Raw genomic sequence first — 20468 nt, forward strand, 5'->3', positions numbered from 1 at the left:
TTTATATATTTTCCTCTTTCCTGTCCATATTGAAATTAAGATGGCGGCTACAATGAAGAACGCGGTTAGCAAAAGATTTAATATTTTAATTTGAGAGAATTTGAACCATTTTTTAAATTGATTTTTTGCATGTACATTTCATTATAATCCCTAAACATTAGATCAATGCAGTATATTGAAATCATTGGTATATTTTATAGAATTATTCCCGTTTCCATGCGTGTATTGTTGGTAAAACCCCTTAAGTAAAGAACATGCATTGCCATAAAAACTGCATCCACTTCTTAATTAAGAAAATATGGAACCCTAAGTTTGGAGAAGAGAGTGATTCTGTAAAAATGTCAATTTTTTCTGTTGTCCTTGCCCTTCGGGCCAGGATCAAAGTGTAGTATCTGTTCTTCAGATGCTGCAGTACACTTTTTTGGTTTCAGTTCATGGGAGGAGAAATCCTTCACGACTGATACATTTTTTACTTTTGTTACTGACCAGACTTCCTCTTTTGGGGGAGCTGATTTCCCCCTCACATTAAAAACTGACCTCATGTCTAACTCTGCCCTCGTGGGGAGGCAAGTAAACAAAACAAAAAATACATTGGTAACTGTTAAAATACCGGCTGAAAGAAAAAGAATGTAATCGCACGTGCACGTCTCCTTTTTTTTTAATCTTTTACGAATTAAAACCGAAACAGGGAACTTGTTTTCATTTTTTTTTTTTTTTTTTTTGTAACTTAATTTTATTTCCCATGCAATTTTATTTGCTTATTAATTACGCTTCGTTTATTTATTTTTATTTGTATTTTAATTTATAAATACATCGACTTTTAATTTTAGACTAATGTAAATCTCTTGATGTTAAGTTTAAAATATCCTTTGAAAACGCTTGATATCTCAAAAACAGTTGACATGATTGTTTTTTTTTTTTACCTTGAGTCATAATGTAATTAATTGCCATAATTTGTAAAAAAAAAATAACTTAAAGACATTAAATAACGGAGATATTGAAAAAGAACTATATTGTACGTACCGGCGTTATGGAAGTTATTTTTTTCAAAAATCGCTTAATTTGATCAAGTAGTTTGTTTGTATTTTGTTGTTTTGTTTGTTTTGTTTGTTTTTTTACAGAGGAAAATCAAATTTTAATGAGATCGATCGTATCGTCACCAAGGAGGGGGGCACAACTCAATCACCGCTTAAAGTTTGTCAAAATTTTACGAGATTATTTTGAAACGAGCAGAAAAATTACCTAGATTCATATTTTAGGTTTTTTGTTTGTTTGTTTTTTGTTTTGTTTTGTTTTTTGTTTTTTTCGCTTATTTACAGAGTTTCTGTCTTTTTTTAATCCCCCTTTTCATTTTGTCCTTTGTTAATCGCTTTTTCGTTTAAAAATACCCCCTTCCTCGTCATCGGCGGAAATATGCAAGATGAGGACGATACGATCGATCTCATTAAAATTTTATTTTAGTCTGTTAAAAAAAAAAAAAAGGTGGGGGGGAAACACTACTCGATCAAATTAAGCGATTTTTTTTAAATGGGAACTTTATTCCATAACAGGTACGTACAATATTGTTCTTTTTCAATATCTGCGTTTTTAATGTTTTTGGTAAACTGCACAAGCACCAGCATTTCAGACAGAAAAAACTTATTCGAATAGTGTAAAAACCTAATTTTCATTGCGTTTGATTACAATTATTTGATGACTATTTTTTTTTTGTTTTGTGTTTGTTTGTTTTTTTGTTTTTCCACACTTTTTTTTTTCTGTTCGAAATTCTTGATAATCGTCTGTTTTTGATTGTAAAATGAACACTTCCTTTATAAATAGTCTAATTGGAATCTCTCTTTTTAGAATCTATGATAACTTAATAGAATCACTCCTATATTTAACATATTAGACAACTGAGCAACATTCGCATGGCCAACTCCTTTCCTAATTAATGATGCTACGAATTTGTAAAAATCCGACTTTATTAAACTTTGCATATTTTATCTACTTGTTGTTATACGGCACAATCATGTTGACACACCAAGTCGGTACCAGGTGGGTGATCATTTAGAAATATCAGGTGCTGTATTTAGGAGAACCTTAGCATCTCCCTGTTAGAACTGCAAAAACCTTATGTTGTCATCTCTCTTAATATAATATGCATGCAGCTGGAGACAGCTTGTGAACTTAATATTCCCATGAAACTTTCTCTTATAAGGGAAACCAGTTCAACCTGCCTAGAGTAAATGCTGCTGACATACTATACTTGTTATTAGTGGGTTTTTTTTTAACAAGTACATCATTTGCTTTCAATGTCTTTATTAAAAATGTAATCTTTTTTTCTTTAATAGGACAGCGACGTGCATGTTACCTTTGAAGATCAACAGAAAATCAACAAATTTGCTCGCCACAATGCAAAGTTACAAGATTTAAAAGATGAAGTTGCACAGAAAAAGGTATTATCCTTCCTCCGTTTCTAAATTTAATTCCTCTGAAACAAAAACACTTCACTTGATACAAGCTACCCATCAAAAGTGATAGGATTATTCATTCTTCTCTTTTTGGATGAGGTTTCATTTGTTGATTTTACAACATTTTCCTTTCTTATTCTCTTCTCTCCTCTAATATATAAAGTAAAGTCAGTCTCTTTCTCAAAAATTTTCATTGATAGTTCTCTTCCTATAAAATCAATATTTGATTCTGGTTCATCAGTTCTTTTGGTGGATCATTTCAGTATGTTTCTAAGAATAATAAAAAGGAATTTAATTCTTCCAGAAAATATTATGACCAGGTCATTTTTATTTTTATACGGACATTGTGTTTAAAAAAGGTATGTAACTCTATTTGTCAATACAGAGTTATTTACTTTTGTGTAGAAGGGTAAATGGCATAGATTAAAAAAAAAAAGAACAAATTGCAAGAAAAAACACTAGCAAGTATTGTCGGGTAGTTATAGCTAATCTATTATATACATGGCAGTTGTATGTGTATTTGTACACTTGTATGTCCAGCTAAATCAAAAACTATAAAACAAATATCCATAAAGTTGGTATATTCTTGATCAGTGTTGCTCTGAATGAATAATATCTAAAAATTAGAAAAAAAAGAATTGTTCATCCTCTAATAGTAATCTGAATAGGGTTTTATAGGGGAGAGGGGGCAGTGCTATTATTATCTATATATATAAAAGCGAAAATGTATGTTCGCTTTTTGTGTATGTCCAGGAAAGGCTTTTTTCAGAGAAGCAGTCAGTCGGTTCACAACTTTTTAAAACTTTTTATATCACATGTAAATTGTAATATCTCACAGTTAACAACGGAGCTCGCCTGTCTATTTAATTTGCTCGACTTGGGGAAGATAAATATTCAACAGTTTTCGCTCGCCGCATGTAGGTTAGGCCTTTTCCTATAATGTTTCCCTCTACCCCCAACGTCTTGGAGGGGAGCATTGCCGCACTAAATGAAATGCTACCCCGAAGTCAAAAGTTGACCTCATTAAGTCATTAAAACGTGCACCTGCTTATTTAAGTAATTAAATAAATTCAAACGTGTTTCCGTTAGCATCTCGCGGTGGGGTAATGGTTAACGTCGCACATTTTTTTTCTTTTTCACACTTTAATTTACAACTTTGTAAACGGTTCGGGTTCGATCCTCATACTTACCTACCAAAACATTTTTTTTTTTTTTTACACCCTCACCCCCCCCCCCTGGGAGTTTTCACACACACCTTCAAACACCCGGGTAACGCCGGGTACCCCTCGCTTGTCTATATATATATATATATATATAAAAGTGAAAATGTGTGTATGTATGTTTGTTTGTATGTGTATGTCTCACAAAAACTTTCAACACGGGTCACGGATTTTCACGAGATCGGTATCATTTTAAAGTTCCAACCTTCGCCTGACAAATATCGAAAAATTGGCCAAAAACATTAATTTCTTCACCCTAAAATCATCAGTTTTCTACAGGGAGGGGTCAGCAAAAACTGTCCTCTCATGACAAGTTCGCTTCTACGCATGCATCATACGACGTTGGAACATGATTTACTTTAAATATTTGAAAAACTGACTCAATTTCGTCGACGTCATCTTAGCTCAGTTGCTTAGAGCGTGGCCTCATTATCTAAAGGTTTTGGGTTTGAATCGTGGTGTGAGATGTCTTCTTTTTTTTTCTTTTTTTTTTCCGATTTTTTAAATTATAAACCATGAAACGAAAACAGAAAAAGAACTCATACTGGCAGGGCGTCGCCCAGGATAATAAGACCCACAATACACCCAACTTCAAGTTTGTATCGTGGAGCATAGGAACGATGCTTGACAGGTCTGATTCGGCAAGACCAGAAAGAAAAAGTGCGATTATATCATGCAAATTAGAAAAATATGACATCGATATTGCTGCCCTGAGTGAAGTCAGGTTCAAAGAGAGCGGTTCCATTAGAGAGTCCGGCTACAACATTTACTGGAGTGGCAAAGCCTCTAGTGAGAGAAGTGAGTCCGGTGTCGGACTAGCCATCAAAAACGAGCTAGTGACGAAACGAAGTGCCCCATACAATAAATGACAGGCTGATGGCACTCAGGCTACCTTTATCAGAAGACCGTTGGTGTACCCTGATAGTTATATATGTTCCGACTATGACAAACTCTCAGGAAACTATTGATATATTTTACCATCAGTTAGACAGTATACTTGCATCCGTACCAAAACCGGATAAGATCATACTCAGGGGAGACTTTAATGCCAGGGTAGGACAGGATTATATCACCTGTCCCAGAGCACTAGGGAAGTATGGATGCGGGAAAGTCAACTCAAATGGGGAGCTCCTCCTTTCACTTTGCACTGAGCATCAGCTTTGCATCACCAACACCTTCTTTAAACACAAGCCTGTTCACAGGAACTCCTGGATGCACCCTAGAAGTAAACATTGGCACCTCATTGACTTCGTCATCACTCGTCAACGTGACCTTCCAGATATCCTGGACACGAGAGCAATGAGGGGAGCAAACTGCAACACTGACCATATTATGATCCGGACACAAGTGAGATTCAAACTGAGATGCAAAATAAAGATAAAGAACCCCCTCTCTCAGAAGCTGGATGTCAACGGCTTAAAACATCAAAATGTAAGAGAAGAACTTGTGAATGCTCTCAATGAGACTTGCTGAACCAACCGGAGATGTAAACTCAGATTGGTTGTCCTTCAAAGAAACTGTTTATGAAACATCCAAAGAATGCCTCAGGCTGGTTGGGAAACACCATGAGGACTGGTTCGATGATAACTGCGAAGAAATCAAGCAACTCATCAACCAGAGAAACACTGCAAGAAGTTCAATCTTGTTCAGGAACACTAGATCCATCAAAGCAAAATACGCTAAGGCAAACAGCAAGCTCCAGAGCAGATGTAGGGAACTTGAGAACAGTTGGTGGATGGCTAAAGCTGCTGAACTACAGATTATGACTGACACCAATGACATGATGGGTTTCTATGGGAGTATGAAAGCAGTATGGGGCCCAAATGTGAGCCATCCCGATCAACTATTTGCAAGCGACAATTCCACTCTCCTCACTGACAAATGTGAGCTTCTAAAACGATGAATTTTAAAACATTGCTAAACGAGATGCCAGACATTGACGAACGAGCAATAATCAACCTGGAGCAGTTCCCAACACAGCACTGGATGGACAGATGCCCTGACTCAGATGAAATCTGCAAAGCAGTGCTGATGTTACAGGATGGCAAATCAGCTGGGTCTGACGGCATATACCCTGAGATCATCAAGCGAGGAGGACAAAAACTACTTAGCACTCTCTGCACAATCATACAGAGTGCCTGGACCACTGCAACTATCCCTCAAGATTGGAAAGACGCACAGCTAGTGACCATATTCAAAAAGAGAGATTGCAGGCTGTGCAGTAACTACAAGGGTATATCACTGCTCTCAGTACCTGTTCGCTCGTGTTCTCATGAACAGGCTTACAGCGCATGCTGAAACCTTGCCACCTGAGGCACAATGTGGATTCCATGCAAACAGAGGCACAGCAGATATGATTTTCTCACTCAAACAGATCCAGGAAAAGTGTGTGGAGCAAAATATGGAGCTGTACATGATCTTTGTGGATTTTACGAAGGCTTTCGACACGGTGGATCGAAGCACTCTTTGGGAAGTCTTGCTGAAGCTTGGCTTTCCTGCACACTTCACCAGCCTTGTCAGAGCCCTTCATTCAGGCATGAAAGCCACAGTTAAGCTGAAGGGCGAGCTCTCCGATCCGTTCGACGTGCAGAATGATGTCAGACAGGGCTGCGTCCTCGCTCCAACCCTCTTCTCACTCTACCTGTGACCTTGAAATGTGACCTTACACGACCTTGAACCTCTGATCGCGGCCCAGTTATGATTTTAACCCTGGGTCGATGCCCAATTATAACTATCCTAGCCACCGGGTAATTGATTATGTCGACTGGGCAACCAGGTCTGCCAACCGTTGGTACGTTGCGTCACCCAGTGAGTCCTCGTCAAGGCGTTGGAGGACTCTTCTCGGTTGCACAGTCCTCAAGGCCTGTTCTTCTTGATCGTCCTGTTGACTGGGTGTTCGTTGACGGGAACGGGATCATAAGTGGCAAGTAAAAGAATTAAAATTACATGGAACGACAGCACATCAGCAAACAAACTCCAGAGGTTAGTTGATATATAATGTATTTAGGAAATTCATAAATGATTATCTACAGACGTATGTACAATTGAAGATTAAATGGAAGCAAGCAATTAGATTTGTGAATGTGAGCTTCTTGTTGTTGAAATACTCGGTCGGAGTCGCGGACCGTTGTAATTATCGTTAAGGTGTTTTGGCTGGTCTCTTCCTAGGTCCTATGAATTCTATTAAGTTGCAAATTGAGCTCTTTGGCGACCAGCGAGGGGGAGAGAGAAGTTGGGTGGCTGGAGTCCTCTACCGAGACCTTATCTCTGTCTCTCCAGAGATCTCTCTCTGTCTTTCTCTCTATCTATCTGATTAAATCGAGTTTTACAGGTCTTATATAGTAAAACCCTTGAATAATGACGACGCCTACATTCGTCTTCGACCAATCAAATTGATGGATAACAAACCACCTGATTCCTTCTCATTGGTCAATTTGGCCTGTGGCAGGTATTATTTTTCCGCCCCCAATTTCCAAGATCAAATTGACTCCTCCCCAACTTGTCTGACCCCGCCTTCTCTATAATGGTTTTTTCCATATTATCAACTGATAATCAGAGGAAATATTATTGTTTAGCTTGTAATAGATCACCAGCTTTCATCTATTTAAAAATATCCGTTTGATATTCTTTCCTCTTTGAATTTATTTGTTTTGTAAAAACATCCGCGTGATTTTTAAAAAATATCCTTTACATGTTAGAATTCCCTTTTAGCGCCCAAAACAATTTGCCAAAAGACATTGTTAGATAAGTCATATTGAAAAACAATTCATGTCGAACCTTGGGCTGACGTCATGAATTCTTTTATCAGGCCCGATCTGTTTCGTGTGTGTGTGTGTGTTTCTCAGATCAAAGCAATCAAAGGGAAAAAATATTTCCTTTTTTTTTTTGCACTGGATATGACTATCGGAATTTGTCACCGTCGCTCGACTTGAAACAAAACGTATGTTTTTTTTTAAGTTATCATTCTGTCCATTTTGGCTAAAGTAATTTATTATTGTTTTAAGTAATCTTTCGCTTTGAAGTTTAGCAGGCGACCTCCACTTCTATCCCCCGACCGTATGGTATCTCAACAACAAGATTTTGATACATAAAAATATTAACTAAAAAAAATTTTTTTTTTTTTTGTAACCGGTGTTCGCCCGGGATTGATTATCACATTTAACAAAAAACGTCACATCGACCCTACTGATCTGATGTGGGCCCCTCTTTGGTGTTACATACCTGTCAGTTGTGCTTCGGCATGCCTTTAAAATTGTGATAAGGGTGTTTTTATACAATCTAGGCCGGGAGCAGACCTTTTCAATGTCAATGCATGCAAATCCGCAAATAGAACAACAAAGATACTCGTACGGCAGCTCATATTTGCTGATGATACCGCATTTGTAGCACATATTCACGAGGATGCTCAGGACATAACTCGCTTTGCAGGATCAGCTAAGAGCTTCAGATTGAAGACTAACATCAAGAAAACCAAAATGATGTACCAACAATCCCCTGGATCACCAGCAACAAGCCAGCCAATTAAGATTCAAGACCAGGGGCTTTACAATGTCAGCAAATTCAAATACCTAGGACCGCGGTCATGAACAACAACAAAATGAACGAGGAGATTTCTACAAGAATGGCTAACACCTCCCTATCCTATGGAAAACTCAAACAGAAGGTCTGGCAAAATAAAGACCTGACTTTCAGAACTAAATGCTTGGTGTACCGCGCCATTGTCCTCTCGTCACTCTTATATGGTGCAGAAACTTGGGCAGTGTACAAACTGGTAGCCCGCAAGCTCAACACCTATATGATGAGACACCTCCGGCAGATTTTAAATGTCAAGTGGTATGACTTTGTTAGCAACAGGGAGATCCTATCACAAGTCAACCTCCCAAGCATGTATGACCTGCTCATTTGGAAAAACCTGAGATGGACCGGGCACATAAACAGAATGGAGAACTCCCAAATACCAAAACAGATACTGTTTTCACAACTGAAGGATGGGGTACGAGGCATAGGCAGACCTAAGCTCAGATTTCGTGACACCGTCAAATGAAATCTGAAGGACAGGTTGATCCCTGCTAGAAGCTGGCAGACCCTCAGTCGCGACCATGACAAGTAGAGAATGATGGTTCACAGGAAGTCGTCTTCGGACACGAAGGACAGCACATGATGAATAGACAATGCAAAGAAACTGCATATCAAATTGTGATCACTAACAACTTAACGGATATTGTATTTCTACAACTGTGGTATCATAACCTCTAATGTGAGCATGTGTGAAATACATGTGCTTTAAGCAAATTAACTTAAAATTAAAAATCATAAATACATGTCCAAAGTGACAATATTAATAATGTCTCTGAATTGCATCATTTTAGTAGGAAATTTTAAACAAAGGAAAGACTTCTTTTTTTCTCTTCTTTCTCTCTTTTTTTTTTCCTCACTATCTTTAGAGTTAGATTCTTCTTTATTTTACAGTAGCCACAGGATCCTATAAGGTTAATATTATAGTAATATCCTTGTTCACTGGTAGTATTATTATATCATCATCACTTTGTGGTGACTTAAAAGCTAATTTTTCTTTCTTTAGGAGGTTAGGTTTCAGTAGCTTTTATTTCTAGATTAATTTTTATCTACCATCTTGGGTTTATTCATAGCTGCCTCTTCAATTGGTGGTATCATACCTAGATATATAATGTGCTTGATGACTGTGGCAAAGTTGGACATTGTTATAGTGTTGACCTAATAGGATCCGGTAGCTACTGTAAAATAAAGAAGAATTTAACTGATTGATTCCTCAGAGGTTGTCATCAGCTGACACTTTTGTTAACAAAAGATCTTATTGTTGAATGGTGAGCATTTTTTCCAATTTTCTCATTTGGCTAGATGTGACTTGAAATTCCTGCTTATGACATATCCAATTAATGTTCAATGCAAATTTTATCATCAGTTAATAAAATACATTTCCTATGTAAAAGCAAAGAAAGTTTGATTTTACAATATAGATAAAATAAATAAATCTAAGAAAGTAAAAATAAATCTGCCTATGAGTGTGACATATCCAGGCCTTTAATATAGAATGGCATGTAATTTTCGGCCCTTTGATGTCAAATTCACTAGGTTGCTGATTTATCACAGATTTTTGTATTTCTATTTTTGTATGTCACTTGTAATATCCATGTATTTTATTTCTGCTCAAAATATATCTATTCCATTTCCAAGCAGTCTAGTATATATATGTACATTATTACTAGGGATTAAAAATCTTACTTCCAAACTCATTAAAGTTCAGCTTAGTAACTGAGCATTCTACCTAAACTAGTATTTTCACATTAACAATCCAAGCAATAGAAATACTTACTGAATGAATGTCATTTGCTTGCTTTCCACCAGTGCAGGAATTCAATTGTTATGTAATGCACACAGCGAAGAGAGTGGTCAACCTTCTACCAAGTGCAGGTGCAACTGAAAAATAAAACAATATGAGATTGATATTTTAAAGCAAGATACGAACATCAAAAGTCGCAGAATTCACAAGTGAAATAACAAGCAGATTTCATGTTCAAGTTATTATAATTAGGTTCACCCATTGTCTCTTCTCCCCTTCCCCTGCAAATCATCTAACATATTAGATATTGAAATTTTTATTTTGTCAGTTAGGGTGTTTTAATCAAACAGATGCCAATGATTTAAATGTGATGGTAAATACAGTTCTGCTACATATATGGAGAACAACAACCTCTGCTGAATAAGATAATTGATGCATTCATCCTGAAGAAGAGTGGACCAACATTTTTTTTTTTTTTGACTCTGAAACCAATAGTAAATTTATAAATAAATATAGCTCTTATACTCTTTAGTTTTGTTTCTTCACAATAGTATACCTTTACAAAGGATATAAATATTTATAAGTTCCATGATTATAGAGGAAGAAATATTATTAATAGATATTATTTATGATATATGAAAGTGAAACTATGCCAATGAAGGTTGAGACTATGCATTGCATGGAGAGAAATGATATAAGAATGATAAGATAGGTTTATGATGTGAATATTAAAGACCGGCTTTATTCTGAGGATCTCCGATGGGGATTAATTCTGAACATTATGGGGAAATATTTGCAGAGTAGAAGACTTTTGATAGTATGGCCACATTGAAAAAATGGATGAGAGTTCTTAGATTAGTAGATGTAGAACAGTTAAGATAGCAGATTTGGTTCACAAAAGATGGTTAAGTAAAACATAGGAGGAACTGAGGAGAATGAACTTGAGAGAAAAAGGAATAAAAATCTGGGCATATATAAATTAGTTTGATAGTTAATTTCTTAGAGCCATCAAACACATGCCAGTTTGTAAAATGGACATGAAACTGAATATGATGATTTTGAAACTGTGTGCACCCTATCTGCTTGCTGAGCGATGGTAATGCATGTCAAACTAATGGATATGTGAGAGTGAATCTAAAAAAAAAAATTTTTTATTTACAAGTTTTTTTTTGTTTGGTTTCTTTCAGAAAGATTTGCAGAATCTGGATGATGCCATTGATGAACTTTTGCTTATGGAAGGAGAAGACAAACCAATTCCATATCCTTTGCCACTAATTCCAAGAATAATTTTTTTTTTTTTTTTTTTTTTTTTTAATAATGATCTTGTTTACTTTCAGGTCAAACTCTGATGATCTCTAAATTGTAATATGCCTTCTTTTTATAATATAGTGTATGTAGGAGTGTGGATGGGGCTTCAGAAATCAGTCTGTTTGTTGAATATGGTGTGACATGACTTTTCAAGAAGTAAGGTTAGATTTTTTTTTTTTTTTTTTTTTTTTTTACACAGTGGTCACCACTTATCAAGGCCCGGAAGCCACTCAGGGATAAGGGTTATTGCAAGTACATTACGTTAGTGTGGAGATTTGATGAAGTGTTTAGTTAAGGGGGCGGTTCATTAGGAATTTGTTAACGTTGGACTTGAAGACATCCAAGTTGTAGTCAGGTGGGAAGCAGGCAGACGGAACAGAGTTCCACAGGCGTGCAGTTCTAAGAAAGAAGCTTTGTTCATGGAATCCACGTTTTGATTTAGGCACAGATAAAGAGTGGGGGAAATTTTTCACAGTGGATTCGGCTAGACAGGTGTTTTTTGTGAAAGATTGGCGAGGGGGGACCAGAGATTGGAGTTCAGACGAGCACCTGCCATGGAAATAACGATAAAACAAGGATAGGCTCGCAACATCTCTTCTGTGGGAGAGACGTTGCAAGGTAGAGAAAAGGGCATCCCCCACTAAGCCACAAAGTTTATTTTGTACTCTATAAGTAGAGCTCAATATATCTAGGCTAATTGCCACTCTTATGTAACTTTTAAACACCTTTGCAGACACATTCAATCGTGATAATAAAATACTACATTACATCCTAGTAGCAACACCATCACAACTGCAACATCGTTAGTTGAAGGGGTACCCTTTTTTTCCCTCTAAAAATTTGGTCCTACCACCGCCACCAGTCGACAGCAAGTCTACACATTTCACAGATTCTACATTTATACCGCCCATAACTGGCTCATACATACGCAGGTATACTATTAACTTTCCCGTAGTAGAATCAAAAACACACGTATACTATTAACTTTCCCGTAGTAGAATCAAAAAGACTTTATTAAGTCTTCCTCGGGAGAGTCTGCTCCCTCTGATTCGTTGCCCACTAATTCTCTTATTCTAGAATTAGATTATTCTAAATGAACACTTCAGAACATTACAATATGGTGTCACTAGGACAAATATTGATTCACACAGCATCAATTTCAGTTAATAGACAATTTCTAACATATAACAACAGCGAACGAATCTTCCACCCCTTTTACGTAACTAATGACTGTTTAGCGTCTCTGCTAAGACTAAAACATACACAAACATATAAATAGTATCTAGTAGTAAATGTATCTTCTACATTCTTCTTTCTTTCTTTTTCATCGCTGTCAAATGTAAACAACATACTAGTAGTTGACCGATATTATATCAGTTGGGGTTTAATGAATAATGTTTGCTGATTTTTTCCCCTTTACACATCTAATTTTACACATAAATTTCTGCAGTTTAAATCCTGTGTTTCTGTGAATCTCACTCAGTAACGCCCGGCGAACAATGAAAACCACCGGATTATACCGAGCGGACGAAAGTCAATAAAATAAAACAAACAACCTACCATAATAAATTCATAAATTTTGCTGTTCCTATTTATTTTTTTATTGGCAATTGTTTTTTCTGGGCATTTTTTTTGGTTATAAAAGTTTTGTTTCTTTGAATTAGTGCAGAAATATATTTTTTGTTTTGTTTGTGTATGGAAAGTTATTTTGGTATTTTTTACGATGTAACCCAGCATCATTCAACCCCTAAAAAAATGATAATTTACTCTTTTTTTTTTTTTTGCCTATTACTTCTAAACGGACTTTAAAAAGTTATTTTTTACGACCTCACCAGGCATAGTATAAATACCCTCAACCTCCCCATGTTAAGAACGGCTTCTGAAGCTGGGGGGTGTTTCTTCCAAAAAATGTTCTTAACATAGGGAGGTTGGGTTAAGTTATAAAAAAAATATCCTCTTTTTTTTTTTTTTTTTCTTCCAATTTTTGCCGGTCTGCTTGCTCACCCAGTATAATCTGGTGGCTTTCATTGTTTGCCAGGCATTGTTAAGGGAGATTCACAGAAAAATGGAATTTAAACCGCAGAAGTACCCATTAACTGATTTATTAGGATAACACTTTCTTTTCTCATTCTGATCGCCTACAAGTGGAGGACGATGTTTGCACAAAACATATACGGCAGATGTGCTAATGGTAATATCTCATAGGATTAGCAAATCTCTCGGCGGAGGCTTCCTTTCTAGAGCAACTGCTCTTGACATATCAAAGGCCTTTGATATGTTATGGCATAAAGGTCTACTCCACAAGATTTTCAGCTAGGGTATAGCTGGAAATGTCTTCTCAAATATTAAATCATTTCTTTCTTATAGGTTCATAAAAGTAGTGGTCGATGGGCAGAAATCAGAAGCTCTCAGTATTAATGCTGGAGTCTTTCAGGGGTCTATCCTGGACTCAACTCTTTTCCTGATCTACATCAATGATCTACCAAATCACATCCTAAGACCATTCGTAGACATTTATACTGATAACGCTACCATGGCAACACTTCAAAAGCTGTAAATGACCAAGTTCTCTCTGATTCTCTCCTCTGATCTTGAGAACACGTGGTGCAATGGGGAAAGAAGTGGCTGGTTAATTTTAATGCATCTAAAACCAAGTTTCTATCTTTACATCATCAATGCTCTGATCCCCGTCTGGCATCAATTGAAATAAATGGTTCTTGTCTTGGGGAGGTTCCATGTTTTGACAGGCTTCTGGATCTGACCTTTACTCCTGATCTGAAATGGAACATGTACATTAAATCTGTTGCCAAGGTTGCTGAAAAATGGTGGGATCATTCTACCGCTCCATTAGATATCTCACTGCTGATGCAGTTCTCTACTTGTACAAGAGCTAGGTATGTCCAAGGATTGAGTACTGTTGCCACATCTGGACAGGAGCTACTAGAAAGATCTTATCCTGCCTTGATAGAATTCAAAATAGACTTCGTAGCCTAGTGGGGGATGCCCTTCTCTTCCCTGCAACCTCTTTCCCACAGAAGAGACGTTGCGAGCCTGTCTCTGATTTATCGTGATTTATCGCTCTTTATTTGTGCGTAAACCTAAACATAGATTCCATGAACAAAGCTTCTTTCTTAGAACTGCACACCTGTGGAACTCTGTTCCGTTTCCCTGCTTTCCAACTGACTACAGTATTGTCATCTTTAAGTCCAACATAAACTAGCAATACACACGGACGATAAAAACGCTTTGGATAATTACGGATTTTAAGAGGGTTCTGCTAAAATCATCATATTTTAAAAACCAAAGCATCTTAAATCCTCAAAATACCACCGTTTTGTTCGAAAATGAATATACTTTCAAATAAATAATAATGTATATTATATATTTTAAGAGTTTTAAGCAAATAAAGTGATAAAAATGTTAACATCATAAAACAGCGTTTTCGATAAGATTTTGTAACGATCCCCCCTGGTTGGTAAATGGTCCTACCGCGTTTCTCTTAAGAATTTCATCATGAAATTTGGAAATTAACTAGAAGAGATATTACTTTTAATAGATTCGGTTGTCCGAAATTCTTTTGATAGTTCATTTTTTTTTTTTTTTTTTTTTTTTTTTTACAGTGATCACCACTTATCAAGGCCCGGAAGCCACTCAGGGATAAGGGTTATTGCAAGTACATTACGTTAGTGTGGAGATTTGATGAAGTGTTTAATTAAGGGGGCGGTTCATTAGGAATTTGTTAACATTGGACTTGAAGACATCCAAGTTGTAGTCCGGAGGGAAGCAGGCAGACGGAACAGAGTTCATTTTTTCGTTGTGTTAAAAAGAAAACTTCAATAGGACGAGTTTTGAAAATTTTGAAAAAAAATTTCTTCGGACACCCTCTGTTAAATAAATCAATCTTTTTATTACATTTATCCGTTAAAAATAAAAATGTAACTGGTTTCATCTTGTGGTACGGAGCAATTTAAAATGATGATACCTGGAAAAAATCGCTCTATTTTTAAAAAGTATCTAAAAACGATCTGTGGAAGCAGCAGCAGCTTTAATATCGCTGATATTACTTTATTGTAAACAAACTTTTTTTGTTTTGTTTTTGTTTTTTTATTCCAGAACGAATTAAAAATTTAAAAAAATGAAAATATGAATATTAAAAAAAATGTTCTTACATATTTAATTGGAGCTCATATTATTAGAACATAATTAGCTTAACTAGAGCTCAGTTATCAGAATATATAATTTTGAAGCAATCCAGCGTTACATTTGGTCAAAATTTAAAAATATAATTGAAAAACAAATATGTAACGTGCGCACTTTTATCAATTACCTTAGTTTTTAACAGTGAATTAAAGTGTTTAGTTTAAAAAAAATAATAAAAATAAAAAAAATAATGTGAAATATTATTTTGCTTCACGTGTGTGAGCAGTACCCCCCACCACCACACACACACACACACACTCCCAATATATTTATTTATTTATTTTTTTTTTTCAGCGGATTATAATCGAATGGACACTAATCTACCCAATTATATATATATATATATATATATATATATATAAAATACAAAATTAATGTGTAAATATTTGTAGGAGGTGCTCAGTTTCTAGTTAAGTTCCTATTTACTTGCCTTCCTACGAGGACAGTTAGACACAAGGTCAGTTTTTAATGCAAGGAAAATCCAGCTTCCCAAAAAGGGTCAATCTGGAGAGAAAAACATAAAAATTGTCTCTATCATGAAGGATTTCTCCTTCACTGACAGAGGACAGAAAAGGCGAAGTGTAGCATCAGAATACTACACTGATCTTGGCCCGAAATCCAGGTAGAGAAATAAAAAAAAAAAAAAAAAAAAAAAACGTCTTAAACTGGAAAGTTTAACGAAATAATGTGTCACTCGGACAAGAAATGTAATTGAAAATAAAAAGTAAATTTATCTAAAATTTGTGAATGATTTGTTAACTTTAGCGAAAAATGTTTTTTGATATTTAAATAAGTGGGCAAAAATACTTAATAAGGTTTCCAAACGTCACGTTTTCTGTTAGTGACATCATTTGTTTGTAATGAAATTTATTTTTGTCTATTTGTCGTAATTCTTAAGTTTCACACCCCTTAAAAATTCCGACAAACAACAATAAATTTCCTATTTAAAAGTAATTTGATGTCCAAAATCTAAGGCATAAAATTTTCAAAAGGCCAATAATTATGGCCCACTAACCGTAAATATGGGGGTCAAATGCCTTAAAACAAAAACAAAAATACCCTTAATCCTACTTCTAACCCTAGGTATGAGTGGCAAGCCTCCTCCTCTTAAAACCTTCTTTAGCCCTAACAATAATGCTAAGTCTAAGTGGCAAGCTCTTCACCAAACAAAATTCCTTTGTAAGCTAAATATAAGTGTCTAAAAAAAAATCCTTTCTTAAAGAAAAATGTACCATTTATCACCCATAAAAATAAATTAGTCAACTGTCCTAAAACGTTACAATGGTCTTGAAATAGTGAATTATTTTACATTAAATTTATGTGAAACTAACTCCCACTCTAAATTCTAAAAATTTTTTTGTTTTATTTCTATCAAGTCTTCAGGATGTTCACACATAATTTTCCTTAGCTTTATCATTAACCCAAAGTCAGAGTGGCAACCTCCCACCCTCTCATAATTGCCCAAAGACCCTCTTAAAGCCACACATAATCGTCTTTAGAAAAAAAAGTGCACAGGATTTATCTCCGATAGAAAAAAAATGGTTAACTGCCTTAAAGCGCTAGAATGGCTCAAAATAAGGAATCATTTTACATTAAATTCTAAAATAATACTCGTTTATCTTTCATTAAAATTTTTTAAGATATTCACACGTAAATTGCCTACAAAGGTAAAATCACATATTTTGGAGAGGTGGTCAGATAGGGTGGGGGGTTAACGGAAGGTATAAATCTACAATAATACCAAAGAAATATTGCAATATATTCATTTTTAAACAGTCCTAGATTTCAATTTCTGTTATTTGTACATATGATGTATTACAATTCAGCTTTGAGTTGTTTAACTTCTTTTCTTTTTATGAATACATGGCATTTTTAAGGAATTGCAGATTATTTGAAAACTATTAGTTTTTGGAGATTTTCAGTAGCATATTCTAATTCCTAGCACAAAAATACACTTATATGGTAAATTTCATTGCTTAATCTTCTGTTTTAACAAAAATACAGCATTTTTGCTGAAAAAGTAGTGTAAAAAATGTGACAAAACGCATATGGTCTTAAATAGGGAAAATATCCAAACGTGTGAGGCACAAAAATAGTCATAACTTCCTTAATTTTAATTGGATTTAAAAAAATTCTTTCTAAGCTCATCAAGGTCTTTCTATAGATACCAATATTGAAATATTTTAAGCTATTTCAATTTTTTCATGTGTATTGCTACATAAACAAATTCTTAATGAGCTGTGTTCTTAAGTAATCCAATTTACCAAATTTCCACTACTAACGATTACTTTGATAGTGTCCCATTGACTACTGTACACTCATTAACCCTTATCCTCAAGTGGCCTCTGTGTTTTGATAAGTGGTGACTCCTTTTGTATAAAAAAAAAATATGTTCCAACAATCACATAACTTAATCAAGTAGTTTTATTTTTTTAAGGAAATCATTTTTAAGCGATTAATGAGAATTTCTAGGCATTTACAACGTAAATCTTAGTATGAATTGTTGTTGAGTTATCTCCCTTTGTTTCTTGCCATTTTTATTCAAAATAATGGATGCGATGATTACTTCTCAGATACTCATAAAATTTGATTTTCTTATTTTAAAAGTAAACTACTTGATCAATCTCTATGATTTTTGGAAGGTGATAGTTTTCATTTTATCATGGGTACGTATATCATACAGATTTTGTTTATTTTTATTTTATAATACTGGGTGAATTCTGGACAAAAACCAAAAATGCAATTGTTTGATGTAGTTTTTTTTGTTTTTAATCTTTCTTGACAATATTAGAGATTAACAAAAACATTACGCATGAATTAATGAAAACATTTTTTTCTTGTGAATATTGTTGTTCCTTTCCTTAATTGTTGTTTACATATCAGGTTGGTGAGGTGTTCCTGCAGTTAAGTGTCGAAGCTGCCAATAACAAATTGGAAGAAGGCAAATCTGAAACAGAATCCATGATTTTGGATTTAGAGCAACGATGTGAAAACCACAAAGCTATTTTATCGGATCTCAAAGTTCAGTTATATGCAAAGTTTGGAAATAATATCAATTTAGAAGCTGAAGAAGAGTGACAGAAAAAGAAATGTTTATTTGAACAAATTGTAATTTGTTTTTCATATGCTTTTTTTTGTTTTGTTTTTTTGTTTTGCTTCAATTTTTTTTTTTTTTTTTGAACGTGTAAAATAAATTTTTTGAATGCATTTTTTGTTTAGTTTTGTTTTCCATCTGCATTAAAATGATTAACATTTGCATACCTAAATAATACTTAAAATGAAATTCAATCTCCCAAGGTCCAGCAACCTTCCACGGCTGACTAGAAAGGAACTATATAAGAAATAGTGAGTGGGGCTGCAGATAACCCGCTTGTCAAGTGTCTGAGATTGTTGAAGGAGATCTGCTCCCGATGGAGCTGGGTGCCAGGTTCAAGTCATCTCAACAACTCTGAGTTTTCCTTAACCTGGCAATTGGCCCAAAACCTGTTGCCCCTCAAAGCCATACTCAAAAGTACCAGACTAGTGAGGTCGTCAGGGTGTCCCTTTTGCAGAACCCCAGCCAAGAAAACGCCGGAACACGCATTCTTCAATTGCAGCAGACTCAGACGGTACCGGGCGTGTGTCAATGAGGTGACAGCTCGCATCAATCCCGAGCAGCTTCGCTCGCTGTGGGACAGGGAGAGACAAATGATGTTTCTTGCGAACCTGGCCATGACCAGAATGGTGATATGGAGTTCAAGAGTGCAAAAGAGGCACAGGGTTAAATCTTTTGCTAATCAGGATCTGGTCCTCTTCTTCAAGCACCAGCTGATGGTAAAGATCAGACATGATAAGAAAAAATTATGCTCCGAGGCCTTTGACTGTGAGTGCATAGAGGTGTTCATCGCCTAAGCATAGCATACACGGTTCCAGTTGTTGCCAGATTCCAGATCCCTAAAACAAGCATTTAGACTAGGTTCTTAGATAGTCGAGTGAATGGCCTCCTCCATCCCTGATAGGAAGCCTCCAAGATACCCGCACCTCGATCTTTTCCTTTTTGTTCCTGGCTACCCCAATAAACAATCTTGGAGAAACTTCACATACTCCCCCAACCCCAGTTTCTTTGATCCTACCTAGAATTTCAGCCCATATAGAGAGCAACTTGCTTGTTTGCGGCCAACACCAAGCCGGAAAACAGTGAGCATTCTACCACTTAGAGAGTGTTGGGAGGATCTTACTAACATTTTGATTATATTTTTTGGACTTTTTTTCCTCCATCCCAAGCCAATGAAATAAAATTAAACAAATGACTTTTTATAAAATTTTATGTTTACAAATTTATTTTATTGCTCTAAAAAAAAAAAAACGAAAAAAACACACCAATGATTTGGGAATCTTAAATAGGACGACCCCCGGTGTGCTTGAGGTATTGTGGTGAATGAGAACTTTAGCTAGGATTAAACATAGACTAGCAAAGATACAGTGACGAGAATGACCATAGACACCCCCAACTCCAATTTTTGAATGGCCTTATGCCTAATTTTTGGTTTTTTATTGTCTTGTTTTTGTAACTTTCAGGATGAATAAAAAAAAAATATATCACTCAACAAATGTTCCACATCACACTTTTCTCATCATCGAAATCGGTGAAATTGCTTATTTTTTTAATTAAATCAATTTGACTGAGAAATTTTAGTTTTTGCATTCACGCCCACCTTACAACTAATGTTTTGTTTTTTATTTTATTGCTTTAAATACAATAAGTGATGAGAAACACATTTTTGAAAACATAAAAAAACGTTTATTTCAGTAAGCTTTGGCATTTAAATAGAGTTTAAAGATTTTTTGTTCATTTAATATAGAATTATTTAATCCGAGGCCAGTTTGCAAAAATTAAAAACAAATAATTAGAGGCAATTTTTTTTTATCGGTGGTTGATTTAGCTGAGGGTTGATTTAAAAATCCAATTACTATTAAATGCATGAATATTAC

The 20468-nt window shown here is 35.4% G+C and overlaps 1 protein-coding gene across 1 annotated transcript; it reads left to right on the top strand.

Moving 5' to 3' along the window:
- The first annotated feature begins 13 nt into the window (after positions 1–13).
- LOC145292754 (prefoldin subunit 4-like) lies at positions 14–18704 on the top strand. Its single transcript, XM_080138793.1, has 4 exons — positions 14–64; positions 2331–2435; positions 11177–11246; positions 18373–18704. Exons 1-4 carry the CDS (start codon positions 41–43, stop codon positions 18573–18575), a joined length of 402 nt encoding a protein of 133 aa, XP_079994919.1. The 5' UTR covers positions 14–40; the 3' UTR covers positions 18576–18704.
- The last annotated feature ends 1764 nt before the right edge of the window (positions 18705–20468 follow it).

This window comes from Euprymna scolopes, chromosome 2 (assembly GCF_053919585.1).
Source record: "Euprymna scolopes isolate OS-2025 chromosome 2, ASM5391958v1, whole genome shotgun sequence".
Classification (NCBI taxonomy): domain Eukaryota; kingdom Metazoa; phylum Mollusca; class Cephalopoda; order Sepiida; family Sepiolidae; genus Euprymna; species Euprymna scolopes.

What these genes read in the sequence shown, in the direction of transcription:
- LOC145292754 (XM_080138793.1), top strand. Translation starts at nt 41, where the DNA reads ATGGCGGCTACAATGAAGAACGCG. An exon ending in ATGAAGTTGCACAGAAAAAG is followed by an intron (nt 2,436 to 11,176) that starts GTATTATCCTTC and finishes GGTTTCTTTCAG; the next exon opens with AAAGATTTGCAGAATCTGGA. An exon ending in AGGAGAAGACAAACCAATTC is followed by an intron (nt 11,247 to 18,372) that starts CATATCCTTTGC and finishes AATTGTTGTTTA; the next exon opens with CATATCAGGTTGGTGAGGTG.